The sequence below is a fragment of the Sus scrofa genome, chromosome 8 (assembly GCF_054392235.1).
Source record: "Sus scrofa isolate SSC_HxYL_T2T_F1_AM1 chromosome 8, Sscrofa_HxYL_maternal_Yorkshire_Landrace_v2.0, whole genome shotgun sequence".
Classification (NCBI taxonomy): domain Eukaryota; kingdom Metazoa; phylum Chordata; class Mammalia; order Artiodactyla; family Suidae; genus Sus; species Sus scrofa.
Window position 1 is genome coordinate 120,772,253 of NC_139390.1, and position 21,194 is coordinate 120,793,446.

The 21,194-nt window shown below is 39.4% G+C and overlaps 1 protein-coding gene across 2 annotated transcripts in view; it reads left to right on the forward strand.

Annotated features, from left to right (window-relative positions):
- PAPSS1 (3'-phosphoadenosine 5'-phosphosulfate synthase 1) overlaps window positions 1-21,194 on the forward strand; it is a 116,892-nt gene that overhangs the window by 44,268 nt on the left and 51,430 nt on the right. For both annotated transcript variants that reach the window (XM_021101695.2, XM_021101693.2), the window contains exons 6-8: window positions 11,756-11,869; window positions 15,023-15,134; window positions 18,067-18,272. In XM_021101695.2, the coding sequence (XP_020957354.1) occupies window positions 11,756-11,869; window positions 15,023-15,134; window positions 18,067-18,272 (432 nt within the window). The remainder of the gene's footprint in view (window positions 1-11,755; window positions 11,870-15,022; window positions 15,135-18,066; window positions 18,273-21,194) is intronic.

Here is a 21,194-nt window from a genome sequence, read left to right on the forward strand (position 1 = left end):
TGGAAAACTGAGGAACATTTTGCCAGATGAGTTATGATTTAATTAGGTCCTAAAAACCTCAATCTAATTGGTAAATGAGTAACTTGGGTTATTAATGCCGAATACTTCTTTTTAAAATAATAGAGGTAAATAAATTTTATGTCTTGTTCAGGCTCTACTTTTGAGGTTTTATTCCTCACGTCAACCAATTCTTTGATTCTCTGACACCAACTGGCTGTCCAGCAATTCAGTTCAGTTCTGACAGTAACTATCCAGAGGTGGCTCCAACCCTGTGGATTAAGGGCTATGCTTTTAACCTGGAGTGCTGTGTGGCATAAGGAGGTAGGCTTCTTGCTCACAAGATTGCCTCTCCTTCAGATGCCAGCTGCAATAGGTGACCAGGCTACCTACATTTTTTTTTTTTTTTTTTTTTTTTTTTTTATACTATCACCAGTTTGTCATAAAGGATACAAACCTGGAGCAGCCATGGGGAAGAGACTTAGGAGGTGAGGAGAGGCAGAGAGCATCCTCTCTCCAGACACTCCATCTTCAATGTGTGTTCAAAACCTCAGAAAAGCTCTGAACGGGTCCTTTTTTTTTGATGGTTTTATCATAGAGGCATAGACAGGCATGGTTGATTAAGTCTTTGACCATTGGTGATTGAACTCAATTTCCAGGCCCTTCCCCAGTGCAGAGGTCTGGGTGTGAGGGGTTGGGTGGGGGGCTGAAAGTTTGAATCCTCTAACTGGATTGGTCTTTCTGGACAAGCTCCTAAGGTCAGAGTGTCTCATTATCATACCAAAGACACTCTTATCATTCGGGAGATTCCGAGGGTTTGAGAGTTCTGTGCCAGGAACTAGAGACAAAAACCAGATGGGAGTTACTGTTGTGGCTGGAGTTCTTGTTGTGGCTTAGTGGTTAAGAACCTGACTAGTAGTATCCATGAGGATGTAGGTTCAATCCCTGCCTGGCCTTGCTCAGTGAGTTAAGGACTTGGCATTGCCATGAGCTGTGGTGTAGGTCGCAGATGGGGCTCAGATCTGGTGTTGCTGGCTGGCAGCTGTAGCTCTGCTTCAACCCCTAGCCTGGGAATATCTATATCTATATGCAGCCCTGAAAAGAAAAACAAACAGCTAAATATTTTCCATTGTATTACAGCTTTTTAAGAGGGCAAAGAGTAGTGTGGTTTGGGAATCTAGGGGATGAGGGTATTTGGGAAGTGCTGCTTCCCTAGTGATAAATGGAATTTTTTTGTAATGCTTGGCATTACTTTGGAGAGACTCTTTTGAAGTGTATTCTACGAAGTATTTTTTCTTTAACGTTCTTCACCATTGATGAAAAATTAATTGGTTCATCTAAGAAGGAAATGGAAATTTTTATTGAGGCCCCTTCTAGAATTATAACCCAGGAAAAAACAGCCTCTCAGAAAGCTCTGAGGACTTCCACCCATTAAAGCTCAAAGCAGTACATAGTTTTTTTTTTTTTTTTGAGACAGAGGGCTGTACTTTAAATGACATAGATAATTTGCACAATCCAGATCTGTGAGTACAAAGTGGTGGGTCATCATGACCCCTTACTAGATCAAGAAGGAATGTTATCTTTTAAAAGAGTTGTCTCATTGGTGCCAGGAGAATGTTGCTTTTTAAGGTTGAACAGGAATTTCTGCTGATGGGGGAAGGTTTGACCAATACGTAATGGAGCTACACAGTGCACCAGGGGAGGGGGTGTCAAAGGTCAAATTTTCATGTTTGAATTTTCCTTGATTTGCTTTAGAATACAAATACTTATTTTGTCTTTACTAAGATATGAAATTGGTTTTTGCTCTCCAAAATGTATATATATTTTTTGGGTGCACTACAATTGGGTATTTTATGTATTTTGGTTCTGTCATCTCTGGATTGTCTTCTTTCTTTTTTGATCTGGCCTATGTATTATAATTGGGATAGGCAATATGGTCATTTATATAAATAATTTCTAAATATTTTGTCGCTTAGTTTTAAAGTGATGCCAGAATGTTGTTTGGTGTTCATGCTTCGGGTGCATGTAGTTTAGATAATAGAAATTTAATAGTTACATAAAAATATGATTGAACTTGAGTGCTCAATAAGTAAAGCACATTTATTGTCTTAATGTGCTTCAGTGGGCACATTTTTATTCAAGAAAATAAAGAACACCGGAAAATAATGAGGATTTTTTTTTTAGATTGACTTTTTAAAAAAAAAAAATGTGTAGTTGACTTACAATGTTGTTCCAATTTCTGCTATACAGCAAAGTGACCCAGTCATGCATATATGTACATTCTTTTTCTCATATTCCATCATGTTCTATCCGAAGAGATCGGATAGAGGGCTTTTTAAGTTTTTTCCTAACCCTTGAATGGTCACTAGATGGCCTGCTGGTATTGCATTTTAACTTGGCGTGTTATGCCATAAGGAAGTAGGTTTCTTGCTCATGGTTTTAATCTAAAGTGATATTTTAAATACTGTTTTAAAATCTACTAGGAACTCTAGATTTACTAGTGCTATAAATTACTTAAAGGTCTGTCTTTTTATGAAATGGCGGTTTAGTGCTCTAAGTGGATTTTATATTGCATGTAAAAGCCGACTTTGCAGCTTAGTTTTAAGGTGATGCCAGAATGTTGTGTGGTGTTCATGCTTTGGGTGCATGTAGTTTAGATAATAGAAATTTAATAGCTATATAAAAATATGATTGAACTTGAGTGTTCAAATCTGTTGCGATTTGGCTCAAGAAAAAAGTGCAGAAAAATTTTAAATATGAGGGAAAATTTTTAAATGTGACCTTACTATGTTTATTAACATGTTCACAATTCTTTAGGAAGATTAAAGAGAGAGGCAAAACTACTATTTTCAGGTACTAAATGTTGTGTATTTTGCCTGCCAATTTCCAGGAAAAAACAGACAGTTGTCTCTTTGAGCAAAGATATGGATATAACATATGTTAGATCTTAGATGTTTAGTCAGTCAAGCAAAAAAAAAAAAAATTGCCCATCCATGAGCGATTTTAGCATTAAATTCATATTTAAATATTTCTAGACCTATTTCATTAATGGTAGCATGTGAATTGTTTACCAACCCTCCATTCCGAACTCCTAAGAGCACCCATGTTTCCCCTTTACCCTTAAATGCTGCTTGGCTATTTTAAGGGCGGAAGGTTAGATATGTAGGGGTTAGATATGTAGACACTAGTTCCTCCCCTGGCTTGTGATCTTTTTTTTTGGTCCTTTTCTTAGGGCCTCACCCATGGCCTGTGGAAGTTCCCAGGCTAGGGGTCCAATCAGAACTAACGCTGTCGGCCTCCATCACAGCCACAGCAATGGAGGGTCTGAGCCTCGTCTGCGACCTACACCACAGCTCACGGTAGCACTGGATCCTTAACCCACTGAGCAACACCTGGGATCCAACCTGCATCCTCATGGATACTCGTAGGGTTGGTTAATGCTGAGCTACAACAGAAACTCCTGTTTTTGTTTTAAAGGAAATTTCCTGAAATAAAGGGTTTTATATGTACAGGTTGCAGGTTGTAAACAAATGCATTGTTTTCTAATAACTGCCTGTGTCTCTGGAAATCCTGATGAATCCCAAATAAAATGGATAGCTCATGTGTCAGGGATTTCATGTTCTGTTGTCCAGATATCTTGTCTCACTTTGAGGTGGTTTTGATCCTTCAGATGTTTAGTAGTGGTTTTGGAAACTAAAAATATTTGTCCATAGATGTGCTCGCAACTGGCTGTGTCTGCATTTTAAAAACTCTTTTTGTGTTCTCGATAGAGAATTCCCTCTACAGAGAATGTGCTTCCTCTGAGCACGTATTCCTTGTTCCTGTTGATTCACTCTGTTTGTGTTAATTCCAAAAACACGTACTTTATGTACCGTTTTAGAAGAGAAAAACAGTAGCAGCCTCTTTATTTTGCTTCCTGTTAGGCATCAGAAGAATTTTATATGTGAATTATGAGGCTAGAATTCACTTTAGAATAATTTCTAAGTATGAATTTTGAAAAGTGTAGAATTTTATGAAATGCTTGTAATGAATAAAAATTTCACACTTAAATAATTTTGAGAGAATGTTAATTATAAAGATCAAGCATATTAAAATATGATGTAACTTAGACTAGTTTCTCAAAATAAGAAATTCCCCCTCTCTTGGAAAAGAAAGTGATTATAGCCTCTATGTTCATTCATGTAATGCAGCACATTACAAGAAATGCATTCATCCTAAAGCTGTGGCGTTGTTAGTGTACAAAACATTAAAAGATAACTTGGTTGGGCTCATAATATAGATAGTACTCTTTCATGCCCAAACTCGTTCTCTTGGAGACACTGAGATTTGCTTAAAAACTGTACATTTGGTTAACTTATGGTGTGGTTGGAAGGAAATAGACATGATGTATAGAAACATTTGTTGGTTCTCAGTTCTTTGAACAAATTCTCTTCAGAGGGAGCAGATTCACATGCCAAGTGCACCCACCAGTGTGGTGGCATTCTAGAGAAGGGTGGAGGTAAGGCGGGGGCAGACCCAGCCTTGCACCGGGAACATCTCAGTGGGCAGGGTGCACTGCTGCTCTTCATTAGTATTTGTGGGCTGACTCTAGTGATGCTGGCTAGGAAACCAGCTAAGAATGCCCTGTTGCATCCAACAGAGATCAAAAGATTGAGTCTGTTGGTTGTATTCCTCTGACCCTCCAAAATTGTTGACAGCTATTAGCAGTAAATCAGGGGTAGGAGGAGAGTAGTCAACACCCACCACAACACAAAAAAGGCATCCCATCTTTACAAGGATGTAGGCTTCAGAGATGGCAAAAAAAAAAAGCTTTATGTAGGACTGTTCCTATCAGTGAAATTCTTCTCTTCCCCCGAGCTCCTGTGTCATTTGTTCCCCTATTGTGGATTCTGGTTTTCAAAGTTCTAAGGGGTTCAAGGTGGTGGAAGTGAGGTTTTCAATGTATTCACAGTGATGGGGTTTGAGAAAGTTGGTTGAAAGTTTATTTGTCATTAATAGAAACGTTTAGGCATAACTGAGAGATGTTGAATATCTTAACTTTTTATCTAGAAGTTTATTAACACAGAAAGATCACCTGTGGACCAGAAACCCTTGGAATTGTGAATATGTAATAAAATCATGAAAATAAGAACAATTTGTGTGACAAAATAGTTTCATAACTTAGTTTTCATGGGCAAGCAGTAAAGGTTTTTTGTTTTTGTTTTTCTTTTTGGAGGAGAAGAGTACTGGGATCTGAGTTGAAATACCCGTTCCAACACTTATCAAAATTAACTATTCAACCTTGGAAAAAGTAACTCAGGTTGTCTGGTTCAATTCTCCCATCCGTGAAATGGGAAATAATAGTAATACCTGTCCCAGAATTGTACTGAGGATTCCATTAATAAATTAGAACAGTTCCTGGTATGTAGCAAGTACACTGTAATTTTTATTATTTATTGTGTGTTAAGCACATTGGAAGACAGTATAGCAGGGACTGGGAGTGAGTTTTAACCTCTCCTGAGTCTCAGTTTCTGTACCTGTAAAAGGAGGATAGCGATAGTTTCTTCTACTTTCATAGGTAGGATTGCATGCGGATCAAATGAATTGATTCACATGAACCCCTTTGGACATTGCTGGTATGTTAGCATCCAGTATATGTGAGCCCCTGCAGTTACGTACTTTAAAAGTCATTTGTCACAACAGCCCTGTAACTTTATATATGAATAAATACATTTTTCGTTATTGTTAAACAACTGAGAAGGAGACAAGTTGAGAAATATTAGATAACCTGCTCAAGGTTGCACTGTTAGAATTTGAATGCAGGTCTTAAATACAAAATAATCAGAGATAACTGACCTATAAGCCCCATATTGCTTTCTTGTATCTGTTTTTGGTTTTGAAGATAGTGTGCCTCTAATGTTTTGGGATTAGTGTAAATATTTAATTTCGAGTGTGTTTTATGAAACTTTATCATACTTTTTCTCACAAAACCCTCATGACACCTGTGTAACTTTACACTTTTGTGTAACTTAAGTACGTAAGTTAATTTGTTCCTAGTGCGGAGGATTTAAATTCTTTATTTTACAGCTACAAAAATGGTACCTTTAAGTGCTTTATATGTCCAAGAAGTGAATTGAGCATCTAGGGAGGAGTGTGCACGTCATGCAGTTTTTCCAGCGAAAGTTGATTCTGAATTTGTATTTTCTGGTTGACAGAGTAACAGGCTTTGTACAGACTGCTGAAGCTATCAGTTGCCCTCTAATACGCCGATGGGTGCGGAACGCTTGGGGGAGAATATACAGAAAGGATAGTGATAACCATCTATAGGGTGATTGGTTTTTCTCATTTACACATTCTCTTCACTGCTATTTTATAATTTAAAATGAATGTGTTAAAAGTAATTCCTGGAGTTAGAAGGTTCAGAGTGGACTACTTAAGCTGTTTCTCTTGCTAGACTTTTTTTTTTTTTTTTTAATGGTTGCACCCAGGGTATATGGAAATTCCCAGGCCAGGGATTGAATCTGAACTGCAGCTCTGACCTGTGCCACAGTAGCAACGCTGGATCCTTTAACCCTGGTCATACCTGAACCACAGGAGTGACAATACTGGATCCTTAACTGCTAGCCCACCAGGGAACTCCTCCTGCTAGATTTAAAAAAGAGTCTTTTCTATTATGTAGTTTTTCTCTTTAGGTGCACAGTGAAATCAAGTATTGTGTATACATTATGTATGTTTGTTTATCATTGCTTTGACTTCTTTGGAAAAATTTAAGACATGCTCTCTTTAGCTTGGGTTTATTAGAAATATTGTTACTACAAGATTGTATAATATTTACATCTACAAAGAGAAAGTAGAGGCAGCCAGTTAGAAGCTCTCTCTCCCCCTTCATCATTATTCTTTCATGCCCTCATGTAGTGCTTATGGTTAGTAAACACGGTAAACAGCTTTTTGCTTTGGGTACCTGCTGCAGGTCTAGAAGGTTTATGAAGTGCCTTATGCTGTGCAGAGTTTGTGCCTAACACTCTCCACTTTTCCTGTGAGCAGCAGGATGCTCAAGGGACAGAGGGCCTTCAGACACTTAGCTGAATGTGGTATGGTAGCAAACATATTTCTTTTATGTCTTTTACTATTTTTTTTCCTTCATGTTTACTCTTCTTCTTCATTCTTGGGTTTACCATGAAAAAGATCAAGAGGCCTTGAACTTACCTATAGGAGGAGCTTGATTTTGGTACCTGATTTAGCAAGTGCTCTTCATCTTTGAGGGAACAGAGTATCAGATAAAGGTAGCAGAATAATTCTTTCTAGATTCGCAGAACCTGGAAGGGATGCTTGAGTGGCAGCACCCAGGCCTTTCATGATGTCATCTAGCTTTGAGACACATATCTGAGTCTGCTTCTTCCCTCCACCAAAGATAATAACATTAAGTCCAAAGAGAAGTTGAAGTTTCTTACCAAACTTTTCCCTCAGGAAAAAAAGTATTTAGTATCCTTAAACACCTGGTTCTTCCATTAATATTTATTTTGAATTACATTTTTGTTGTTTTGCTCTTTTAAAAATGGACTTTAGGAGTTCCCATTGCGGCTCAGCGGTAGTCAACCTGACTAGTATCCATGAGGGTGGGAGTTCAATCCCTGACCTTGCTCAGTGGGTTAAGGATCTGGCTTTGCCATGAGCTGTGGTGCAGGTCACAGACTAGGCTTGGATCCTGCCTTGCTGTGGCTGTAGCTCCGATTCGACCCCTAGCCTGGGAACTTCCGTATGTCACAGGTACAGCCCTAAAAAAGCAACGTAAATAAATAAATATATTACTTTATTTTTAGAGCAGCTTCAGGTTCACAGCAAAACTGAGTGGAAAGTACAGAGCATCAACTCCCATACCACCCCTCCACTCCCCTCCTCACTGTGTGCAACTTATTCCACATTCACCATTCCTCACCAGAGTGGTGTGTGTGTTATAATTGGTGAACCTACACTGACACATCGTTATCATCCATAGTTCATAGTTCACATTAGAGTTGAACGTTTTATGGGTTTTGACAAATGTATAATGTCACTTATGCACCATACATGGGATCCAGGCCTTGTCTGTCTGGGATCAAACCTACACCACAGCAGTGACCCAAGCCGCTGCAGTGACGACAGTGGAACTTTAACCTGCTGTGCTACGAGAGAAATATATAGCCTTTTCTTTTTTAATTTTTTGTCCTTTGTCTTTTTAGGGCTGCAGCGGAGGCATATGGAGGTTCCCAGGCTAGCAGTCAAATCTGAGCTGTAGCTGCTGGCCTGCGACACAGCAATGAAGGATCTGAGCCTCGTCTGTGACCTACACCACAGCTCACAGCAATGCCAGATCCTTAACCCATTGAGCGAGGCCAGGGATTGAACCCACATCCTCATGGATCCTAGTTGGATTCCTTAACCACAGAGCCACGACAGGAACCCCCATTTGTAGCCTTTTCAGATGGGCTTCTTTCACTTAGAAATGTGCGTTTAATGTTCCTCTACGTGTTTTCATGGCTTGATGGCTCATTTCTTCTTAGTGCTGAATAATGAATATTCTCTTGGATGTACCACAGTTTATGCACTCATCTCCTAGGGGACTTCTTGGTTGCTTTTAAGTTGAGGCAATCATGAGGAAGACTGGAATGAATCTCCGTAAGTTTTTGTGCGGATTTAAGGTTTCAGCTCATATGAACACTATGGCTGGATTATATGAGAGTATGTTTAGTTTTGTAAGCAGTCACCAGAATCTTCCAAAGTGGCTGTACCATTTTGCATTCCCACCAGCCCTGAACGAGAGTTCCTGTTGTTCCACATCCTTGTCAGCATTTGATGTGGTTAGTGTTTTGGATTTTAGTCATTCTAATAGGTGTATTCTAATAATGGTATCCTGTTGTTTGACATTGCATTTTCCAGATGGTATATGTCGTAGAGTATTATTTCATATACTTATTTGTCATCTGCATATCTTCTTTGGCGAGATGTCTAGGTCCCTGGCCTATTATCTTTTTAAAAATTTTATTTTATTTTATTGAAGTACTGGTTTGTTTGTTTGCTTTTTTTGTCATTGTTGTTTTGAGTACACCCTTGGCATGTGGAATTTCACAGGCCAGGGACTGAACCAAGGCCACAAGATCCTTAACCTGCTGCACCACAAGAGAACTTCCTGAAGTGTAGTTGATTCACAATGTGGTGTTAATTTCTGCTGTACAGCAAAGTGATTCAGTTATATGTATGTATGTATGTATATATATTTCTTTTACATATTGTTCCATTATGGTTTATCACAGGATATTGAATATATTTCCCTGTTAATATTGAATATATTTCCTTATTGTTTATCCATTCTGTATCTAATAGTTTGCATCCGCTAATCCCAGACTCCCACTCCTTCCCTCTACCATGTTCCCTTCCCTTTGGCAACCACAAGTCTGTTCCCTATGTCTGAGTCTGTTTATGTTTCATAGATAAGTTCATTTGTGTCATAATTTAGATCCCACATATAAGTGATATCATATGGTGTTTGTCTTTATCTTTCTGGCTTCCATCACTTAGTATGAGAATCTCTAATTGCAACCATGTTGCTGCAAATGGCATATTTCATTCTTTTTTATGGCTGAGTAATATTCTATCATATATATATATCACATCTTTTTTTGTTTGTTTGTTTTTTTCTAGGGCTGCACGTGCGGCATATGGAGGTTGCCAAGCCAGGGGTCTAATTGGAGCTGTACCCCCTGGCCTACTCCAGAGCCACAGCAATGTGGGATTCAAACCTTGTCTGTGACCTACACCACAGCTGATGGCAACACTGGATCCTTAACCCACTGAGCGAGGCCAGGGATCGAACCCGAAACCTCATGGTTCGCAGTTGGATTTGTTAACCACTGAGCTATGATGGGAGCTCCAGTACCACGTCTTCTTTATCCATTCCTGTGTCAGTAGACATTTAGGTTGTTTACACATCTTGGCTATTATTAATAGTGCTGCTATGAATATAGGGGTGCTTGTATCTTTTTGAATTATGGTTTTATCCAGATATATGCCCAGGATTGGAATTGCTGTATTATGCCAACTCTATTTTTAGTTATTTGAGGAACCTTCATACTGTTTTCCATAGTGGTTGCACCAATTTACATTTCTAGGACAGTGTAGGAGGGTTTCCTTTTCTCTACACCCTCTCCAGCATTTATTGCTTGTGTTTTTTTTTTTGTTGTTGTTGTTGTTGTTGTTGTTTTTCGTCCTTTTGCCTTTTCTAGGGCCGCTCCCGGGGCACATGGAGGTTCCCAGGCTAGGGGTCTAATCGGAGCTGTGGTTGCCAGCCTATGCCAGAGCCACAGCAACACCAGATCTGAGCCGTGTCTGTGACCTTCACCATAGCTCACAGCAACACCGGGTCCTTGACCCACTGAGGGAGGCTGGGATCGAACCCACAACCTCATGGTTCCTAGTTGGATTCGTTAACCACTGAGCCATGATGGGAACTCCTGTTTGTGTTTTAACAGTACCCATTCTGACCAGTGTGAGGTGGTACCTCAGTATAGGTTTGATTTGCACTTTTCTTATTATTAGTGGTGTTGAACAGCGCATTTCTAATCGGGATCTTTTCTTACTGTTGAGTTTTAAGAATTCTTTGTATATTTTGGGTAAAAGTCCTTTTTCAGATATGCCTTTTGCAGGTATTTCCCACCATTGTGTGGCTTGTCTTTTCATTATCTTGAGAATTAATTTATTTTGAATAAGAAGTTATTGTTGGCACATGCATGAAAAGCCCTCACTCAGTACCAGTTTTTTTGCTTATCAAGGTTACTTGATAGATTTGACTTTTTAAAAAGGTGAAAGTGAAGTTCCTGCCATGGTGCAATGGGGTTAAGACTCTGAGTGCAGCAGCTTGGATCACTGAGGAAGTGCAGGCTTGATCTCTGGGCCAGTGCTGTGAGTTAAAGGATCCAGCATTGCCACAGCTGCAGCGTAGGTTGAAGCTATGGCTTCAATTCAACCCCTGGCCTGGAAACTTCCCTATGCCATGGGTGTGGCCATAAAAAATTAAAGTGATTAAACACATTTGGTAATTTTTCCTCAGTGTATTACGAATGTAAACAGGCTTTATAAAGGTTACTTGAACAGTGTCTAAATTTGTGGTAATGACAAATATATACTTGTAGGATAAATGAGAAAAAGCAGTGTCCCAGTGTGATACAAATGAGTACATGGAATTTGGATAAAATTTCCAGGCTGCGTTTCATAAGAGATCAAAGAGTACTGTTTCTCAGAGCACAGTGGTGGGAGTAGAGCTGACGTGCTTTGGAGTGCTGTGTTACATGACCGAAAATGTGGCTTTAAGTGACACCAGTGATAAAGATACACATGGAAGCTGGAGTAAAATGGTTTCATGATATGTTATGGATAATATTGATTATGTTTAGAGTGCTTTTTTCATTTCTTTGTTTTCAAATTCCTTTTGTTGTTACCCTTACTTGAGGTCACCTCTTCTTTGCAGTTGCCTGATGTTGACATGGGTGTTACATTCTGGGAATTTCTTTCTCACTAGAGAGTGGGACATTATGTTTCATGGTTTCTTATATGGGATGTTATCTGCTTGAGAGCAGACCAGCTGGTCATTGAGAAAAATGATTGGGAGGTGCAGCATTAACCCCACCCCCCGTACTTCTTTTTTAAAGTCTTATTTTGAAATGTTAACTTTCTTCATTAAGATACCCTTTGGAGAACTCTAAATTGTTGAATCAAACATTTAATTGTATTTTTTGTGCATATATAGGATATTGTACCTGTAGATGCCTCTTATGAAGTGAAAGAACTATATGTGCCAGAAAATAAACTTCATTTGGCAAAAACAGATGCAGAAACATTACCAGCATTGAAAATTAATAAAGTAAGTCTTTGTTCCTTTTCATACTGAGTGATTTAGCCTAATATATAGTCATTAGTCTATAGAATTTGTGATTTTATTATTGTGTTTGAGGGCATGGGTGGTGGTGGTAGTTTTGTATATCACAGTTCCCAGGGGCAGGAAATATGTTTAATTCGTAAAACCATATTCCCAAATTACCCTAGCTTTGGCTTGCCTTTAGTCATAATATTTATTTTGAAATATCAAAGAACAAAGATGATGTAAGATTTTTAGGTTTATCAGAAAGAATACGGCTTAGTTAAGATATACTAATCTGGAGTTCCTGTCGTGGCGCAGTGGTTAACGAATCCGACTAGGAACCATAAGGTTGCGGTTCGGTCCCTGCCCTTGCTCAGTGGGTTAAGGATCCGGCGTTGCCGTGAGCTGTGGTGTAGGTTGCAGATGTGGCTCGGATCCCGTGTTGCTGTGGCTCTGGTGTAGGCCGGTGGCTACAGCTCCAATTAGACCCCTAGCCTGGGAATCTCCATATGCCGTGAGAGCGGCCAAAGAAATAGCAAAAAGACAAAAAAAAAAAAAAAAAAAAAAAGAAATACTAATCTATAATAATGAAAATGAAATTTTTTCCTTTAAATGTGTTTCCTAATCCCTTGCCAAAACCCTGCCCCTCCCTTTCTTATAGTGTGAAGAATAATCCTATTGTATCTCTTAGCTCTAATAATCTCATTAGGTGTTTTTCTCAATAAAAAACTGCTTAGCGAGTTGCCTTTGTGGCACAGCGGAAATGAATCCAACTAGGAACCATGAGGTTGCGGGTTTGATCCCTGACCTCGCTCAGTGGGTTAAGGATCCAGCGTTGCCACAAGTTCTGGTGTAGGTTGTAGACGTGGCTCTGATCTGGCATTGCTGTGGCTGTGGTATAGGCTGGCAGCTACAGATCCGATTAGAGCCCCCTGGCCTGGGAACCTGTATATGCCATATGTGTGGCCCTAAAAAGATGACCAAAAAAACTGCTTAGCTAAACTAGATGTGATGACAGTAGAGACTATACTTTATCACTTTGAACTCTTAGGGAATTGTAAATTGTATCATTCAGATATACTTTAAAAATGGAGAGATTTAGGAATAAGAACTTGGACTAGGACTAGAATTTCTCAGCCTTTCTTCAGTGTAGTAAAAATCCCAGACACCCAGGAAGGTGCCAAGTCTGAAGGTAAAGTGTCAGAGAAAAATAAAGCCCCCAAACCTTCTGAGGATGGAGAAAGATTCCTCAAACAGTTATTCAAATCCCTGGTAAGAGTACATTATTGGAGGTGGATTCTGTGATTTGGTCTCTGACCAGAAGCTAAGACATGCTGGGGGAAACAGGCGGGAGAGGTGGAGAATAGAGCCACCCAGAAAGCTGACTGTTGCAAAGGAACAGCAGATTCTGTCACTGACAGACTTTGCATCAAATGAGTACACACACACACACACACACACACGTGCACGTGCACGTGCGCGTGGAAGGAGAGAGGGAGAGAGAGAAACTGAGAAAGAATGACTTTGAATCCAGGTCAGTCAAACTAATCCAGAAAGATTGTAGCTTTTTCTGAATGTGAGCTTTTTCTCAGTACAGTGGTTTGTTCTTTGTACAACAGTATGAAAAGTAATTTATTAAAACAACTTTGGCTACATCATATAGTGTATTAGCTTGGGCTGCCATTAACAAATACCATGGCCTAGATGGCTTAAACAATGGAAATTTATTTTCCCACTGTTGTGTAAGTTTGAAAAGTCCAAGATCCAGGTGCTAGCTCGTTGCTTTCTGGTCAGGCTCTCTTCCTGACTTGCTGTCAGATGCCTTCTCACTATATCTGCACAGGGTGGAGACTGGGAGCTCTCGTGTCTCTCCCTCTGCTTAGGAGGGCACTGAACCTATCGGACCTCTAAGGACCCACTCCACCCTTATGACCTCTATTAACCTTTATCACCTCCTCAGACCTCTATCTCCAAATACATTCACATTGAGGGTCAAGGCCTCAACGTACCACTTTCAGGGGACAGAGTCTCCCTTCAGTCTATAATAGACACCATCTGACATTGGATTCCATTAGAGACAAGTGCTGGCCATTGTCAGAGGTCTCAGAAAAATTAATAATAGGAGAACTTGAAAGTGAAACAGTTTGGTACATGAATATAATTTTTTCCTGCGAGGTAAAGGAGAACACCTTTGCATCATTTGATTATTCAGTGGCCAGCATACTTTGGGACTACATGGTAAGCTGCATCTTACTGCACACCTCTTGGTCAGGTGCTTGATCTTTTCTCATTTGAGAATCACTGCTATATATATACCCGGTTAAAAATGAGCATGGCCAGCTTCCATTAATGATACATAGTTCATCAGTTCTTTAATATTCTGATGGGGTATGCTGGAAATCTTAAAGTTCAAGAGAGAGGACAATGTTTGTAAAATTGATGAGGGACTTTTTTTGGTAAATGTTATCTAAAGTCTGTTTTAGTTTAGGGCAGTGGTTGTCAGAGGGTAGTTTCCAGACCTTCATTATTAGCATTTTCTGGGCATCTGTTAAAATTAAAAATCCTTGTACCCCATAGCAAACCAACTAAATCAGAAACTGAGGGCGTGGAGCAGTCTTCATTTAACAAACCTTCCAGAGTTTTTTAAAACACGTTAGTGTTTGAGGACCACAAGTTTAAGAGATGCTATGCTTAATGGAAATATTGGGAAGCCTAATATTATTTTTGCTTCTTTAGGCCTGCACCTGTGGCATATGGAGGTTCCCAGGCTAGGGGTTGAATCTGAGCTACTGATGTCAGCCTACACCACAGCCATAGCAACACCAGATCTGAGCCACATCTATGACCTACACCATAGCTCACAGCCACACTGGATCCCCGACCCACTGAGCAAGGCCTGGGGTTGAACCTGCATCCTCATGGATACTAGTCAGATTCATTTCTGCTGCGCCACAATGGGAACTCCCTATTTTTTAAATTTATTAAGAAAAATGTGTATTTTCCTAGTGCCCTTTTTGTTTATCAGATTTGTATAATCCATAATCATTCTTGATAAATTTGTTTCCATTGCTTTCAAAATTAAACTCCAAAAAACCATTATTGCTCTTGTTTTTAAGTATGTAAAATAGACTTTCTCTTCACTGTCTCATTTACTAGGTGGATATGCAGTGGGTACAGGTTTTGGCAGAAGGCTGGGCAACCCCGCTGAATGGCTTTATGAGAGAGAGGGAGTACTTGCAGTGTCTTCATTTTGATTGTCTTCTGGATGGTAAGACTTTTTACATTCAGTACATGGAGTATGGAAAAGACATTACACAGTTGCAGGGATTTGTCACTATTTATAGAGACTAGTGGTAACATCTTTTTTTTATAAAAGTAGAGTTGGTTTACAATGTTGGGTTAATTTCTGCTATACAGCCAAGTGATTCAGTTATATATATATGTATATACACAAACACACACTCTTTTCTTTAATATTCTTTTCCATTATGGTTTATCATAGGACACTGGATATAGTTCTCTGTACTATACAGTAGGATCCTGTTTATCCCCTCCATGTTTAATAGTTTACCTCTGCTAACCCCAACCTCCTGCTACATGCCCCCCTCAAGCCTCTCCCCTTTGGCAACCACAGGTCTGTTTTCCTTGTCCGTGAATCTGTTTCTGTTTTTCAGACAGGTTCCTTTGGGTCATATTTCAGATTCCACATATAAGTGATACCATGTGGTATTTGTCTTTCTCTGACTTATTTCATTGAGTATGATAATCTCTAATTGCATCCATGATGCTGCAGATGGGATTATTTCATTCTTTTTTATGGCTGAGTGGTATTCCATTGTATATACATAAGTGGTAATATCTTAATGAAGATAGAATTTTAGGACTAAATTATATCAGTACTGAACATTTCAAGTGTATCACGAGATCTTTTTTCTATTTTTAGTATTCCTGCTAGTGATTTATTGCAGGGAGAGAAGGACAACCTGGGAATTAGGGCTGAAAATGGATTTAAAAACAAATACAGGGAGTTCCCATTGTGGCTCGGGGTAATGAACCCGACTAGTATCCATGAGGACTTGGTTCAATCCCTGACCTTGCTCGATGGGTTAAGGATCTGGTGTTGCTGTGAGTTGCAGTGTAGGTCACAGATATGACTTAGATCCCATGTTGCTGTGGCTGTGATGTAGGCTGGCACCTGCAGCTCCAATTTGGTGCCTTGCCTGGGAACTTCAGTATGCTGCAAGTGTGGCCCTAAAAAGCAAAAAGAAAAAAAAGAAAAAAGAAAAAATTGTCGAAGAAATTGATGTTTAGTATTTTATAATTATATTCCAGCTACCTTAAACTTTGTATACTATTGGTAAGATTCATTTACTACAATAAAGAAAATAATGCTAAACAGTAAAGAACTCTAGTGCCAAATGATCCAGCCATTCCACTTCTGGGTATTTACCTGAAGAAAACAAAAACCCTAACTAGAAAAGATATATGCATCCCTATGTTCATTGCAGCATTTTTTATAATAGCCAAGATAGGGAAGCAACGTAAGTGCCCATCAACAGATGAATGGATAAAAAAGATGTGGTATATATACACGATGGAATATTAATCATTAGTAAAAAATAAACTTGGGCCATTTGCTACAAGATAGATGGACCTGGAGGGTATTATTCTAAATGATTTAAGTCAGAAAGGGAAGGACAGGGTATGTATGATTTAATTTACATGTGGAGTATGAAAAAAAAAAAGAGCAAACATAACAGAAACAGATAATAAAGATACAGAGAATAAACTGGACTTTGCCCTGAGTGAGGGAATGAGGGTGAGCTAAGTAGGTAAAGGGGAGTAAGATGTACAAACTTCCAATTGTAAAATCAGTAAGTCATAGGGATATAATCTATAACATAAGGAATACAGTCAGTAATAATGTAATAATTCTGTGTGGTGACAAATAGTTGCTAGACTTATGGTGATTATTTCATAATGTATTTAAATGTTAAATCACTATGTTTTACCTCTGAAACTAATGTAATACTGTATGTCAACTATAATACTTCTGTTAAAAAAAGTCACAGAACCCGACAAAATTTCTACCCTGTTCTTTTGTGTTATTTATGATTTCTTTTAACTGAGGAGTAAAACAGATACTAGAAAATGTAACTCATAATCATTATGCTCCAGAACTTTTGTTCTAAGAATATCAGGATTAAATTGTACTTTTTGATTTTCTTCCTTGGAAATAATGGTAAAGGCTTTGTGGACTGCCTCCTTAGTAATGATTCAGTCTGGGGTGTGATGTAAATTTACCTATTTATTTTCCGTTTTGAACTGTACCTTGTGGTAATTTTAAAACAGCTGTCTAGTTATCACTGATTTTGTTGACACCTTTTGCCCAAAGAAGACATGTCATGGTTTCCCAAAAAGGTATGGTTTCTCTTTGATTTGTAAATAATTTCCACCTATGGATTTCTGAGCGCATTTTATTTTTCTAACCTGTGCATGATGAGTAGCAAAGGAAAACACTTTTTGAGCTTGAAAGGTTGGGAACTGAGAATGTCCCTTTAGGCTCACCAGCAACATATTTTGATTTAAATGGAACCTCTGATTATTTACTGCCTTTGTTTCTTGACCAGTGGTAGCTGATGTTAGTTCCATTCTGGTTAAAACAAGAAAAAAAAAAAGCTTTTTGAAAGTGTTTGTCATCATCTCAAGGATACCCAGGCATACCAAGTACCCTCAAGTATACCTAACCGACTTGCCACTCAAAACGTAGTTATCAGCAGGGGTTTATATTTTTCCTGAAAAGGCCCTAAAGCATAATCCTTTGTTTTACTCATGTATTTTTGGTGGTGTTAAGGCTTAACCACCTGATTCTTCCTTGTTAAACAGTTTCTTTGACTTTTGTGACTCTGTACCTAGAATCACCCTCTGTGATTTTTCCTCACCAAAGACAGTTTCCTGAATGGTTGTTAGTTTTGCTGCACACAATGTTGATGCTCTGAATTTTTGATTTTTTTTTTTTAAACCTCTGAATTTGTTGCTTGTTCGCTGTCCTGATTTTCCATACCAGGTACTAATGGAACGCCATCACTGGACCCATAAATCCTATATTATCTGAGGAGTGCCCACTGAAGTGTGAGCGGTAGATGTAAAGCCTGTTGAGTGATCAAGCTGTATGCTTTACGTTTTTTTGTGCCCTGCAGGGGGTGTTATCAACTTGTCGGTACCTATAGTTCTGACAGCTACTCAGGAAGATAAAGAGAGACTGGACGGCTGTACAGCATTTGCTCTGATGTACGAGGGCCGCCGCGTGGCTATTCTTCGCAATCCCGAGTTTTTTGAGCACAGGAAGGAGGAGCGCTGTGCCAGACAGTGGGGAACAACGTGCAAGAACCACCCCTACATCAAGGTCCTGAATGAACCTTGCTGCATTTTGTCTTGATTTGGCAATAATGTTTGTGCTGAAATGTGGGCCATCCCTTATATGTCGAATCTTCCATTGGAACTGTTAATATTCGCAGAATCGAGACTAGACGTTGTATTGATGTGATGAGCATATGGTCTTGTTGTTTTGGTGTAGATAAATATTTGTTCAGCAAATACGTTTTTAGTTTATTTTTAATTTTTAAATTTTAAAATAATTTTATTGGAATATAGTTGACTTACCAAGTTGTGTTAATTTCAGGCATGTGGCAAAGTAAATCAGTTATACATACGCACCTATCTATTCCTTTTCAGATTCTTTTCCCATACAGGTTACCACACAGTACTGAGTAAATTTCAGTGGGCGATATAGTCCCATTACTCATCTATGCTATATATGGTCGTGTGTATTTATCAATCCCAACTCCCTAATTTATCCCTCTCCCAACCCACATTTCTCCTTTGGTAAACCTAAGTTTGGTTTTGAAATCTTTAAGTCTCTTCTTGTTTTGTAAGTTCTATTGTATCATTTCTGTTAGATTCCACGTATTAGTGATCTCATATGATATTTGTCTTTCTCACTTGACTTAGTATGATAATTTCTAGGTCCATCCATGTTGCTGCAAGTGGCATTACTTCATGCTTTTTTATGGCTGTGTAATGTTCCATTGCATGTATATACCACATCTTCTTTATCCAGTCCTCTTTTGATGGACATTTTGGTTGCTTTCATGTCTTGGCTGTTGTAAATAGCAAATATTTTTAAACACCTACTAAACACCAGACACTGATTTAGGTGCTAATGCTGGGACTATAGGGCCAGTGTGCATGGCAGGCACAGTCTTCACATGCTCGGAGCTTACTGTCTGGTGGTGGAGTAGACACAGATCTTGTACTTACAGGTAGGATGGGAGGGCAGGTTGCTATGGGAGCCCACGGCAGGGTGATTTTATCTAGTCTTGGCCTTTGATTGAACATTATGTTTCTGTTATGAAAGCAGTGACATATTTAATTAGTCTCTCCAATGGGCCTTATGTATTTTATGTATTGTATGTGAAATTTTAGTAGTTTTATTTATCTGGAAGATCGATATAGCATCTGTTTAGATCATGGTAATGTGCTAATCGTCATTGTCTCATGTAGGACAAAAAAACGCTATAGACTTAAAAATTAGCAGATGTATTTCAGAAAATAAGGAGGATGAACTAATGATGGTATCAGACATTTCTTCAGGATCCAAATTCTGTAGTTGTTAATAACAACGTAGCTTACAAAACATGCTTATGTAAATTCTTTGAACTTACAGGATGGGTGGTGTTTCCATCTTACACATGGAGAAATTGAGACTTTATAGGGAATATATATCTTGACCAAAGTTATGCTTAATATAGTTGGGATGAGAGCCTGGTTGGAATCCAAGACCTTGAGTTTTTATGCCATCTTCCATGATCCATAACTCAGTCATTATTGATATGTGTAGAGCTGCATGTACTGTGTGACTCCTACTGCTAGATAGTGCTTTTTATATGAATTCCTTGGAGAAGACATTTTTATAAATCACTCAGTGTATGTGAATGCTATTTATATTTTGTGCTACTTGTATTTGGAGCAATTTGTAAGACTTCATAGCATAGTTAGTACATGGTACACAGCCTTGAGGAACCAGTCAGGCTTGGATAAGAAGGAAATGTCAGAAATAGTTTTGTAGGTTTCTGGAGCAGGAGGAGCAAAGACACGGTGTGTTTGAGAGCTTGCTCATCATTGAGTGGGAGAGTGGACCTTGGGCTTAGCATTATACCTGAGATGTCAAAATTTTGTTTGGTCTTAGTAACGGTTTACACAGATTTATGCTTTTCCAGGCACATTTCTGTTTTTCAGTCCTTACGGTGACCCTTAGAAGTAGACAAGGTTGTTCTCTTTTATCCTGAGGAGTTGTAGAGTGGGTTCACTTGCCCAGAGCTGCAGAGGCACCAGTGAGGAGTCAGGATCAGAGACTGTGTTAGGTCTTCTGTGCCCTTTCCATTGAGCTGCTCTGCCTTACTGGGTACAGAGAGGTGGCAGGCAGGTCTGACAGGGTCACAGACAAAGTGGTGCTTTAAGAAGCTAGCCCTATGGTCTAGAGCAGGCTGTCCTGTTCCAGCTCCACGCTGCCCCCGGAACTGTCATGCTCTCTTTGCAGCTTAGACTGTGGCTGTTGTCTCCTGGCTGCAGTCCTGCCCTGCTTTCTTTCATACCCACTGTAGTCTGTTCTCCTTGGTGCCGCCAGAGCGAGGCTCTTGCCACATAGAACTGAGCATGTCACTGCACCATTTAGAGCTCTCCAGGTGCCTGAGTATGGACTGTGAGGCCCTGCATATGTGGCTCTGGCCTTCTTACTCATCTCTTCCTCTGCTGCTGCCCCTCTCGTTGCTTCAACCTTTCTGACCTTTTAGTCACTTTAGCCTTCTCTTTGCTCCTCAAAGACAGAGCCAGTTTCTGCACCAGGACTTTTTTGTCCCTCTGCCTGAAATACCTTACCTCTGTGACCGGTTCCATTTCATCACCCCAGGTGAAATGTCACTCTCCTCAGAGAGGCCTTTACTGACTCTTTTCTCTTCAATGCCATTCACTCTACTCCTTAGACCCTGTCTTTTCTCTCTAACGTTGGTCACTAGCTGGTATGTCTCTGGTTTCTCCTCTGTCTCACCCACTAGAATATAAGCTCCATTGGAGTAAGATCTTTCTCTCTTGTTTTCTGCTGTACTTCCCAGTGCCTAGCGCAGGCCCTGACACATACATTTCCTCTGTGACTATTTGTTGAATAAATGGTGTGATGGATGGAGAGAGACCTTCTAGGGAGGAGACCAGGCAGAAAGTGACTACACAGTCTAGGTGCATTGTTAGCAGGTAGGCTGAAGCAGTGGGGGCA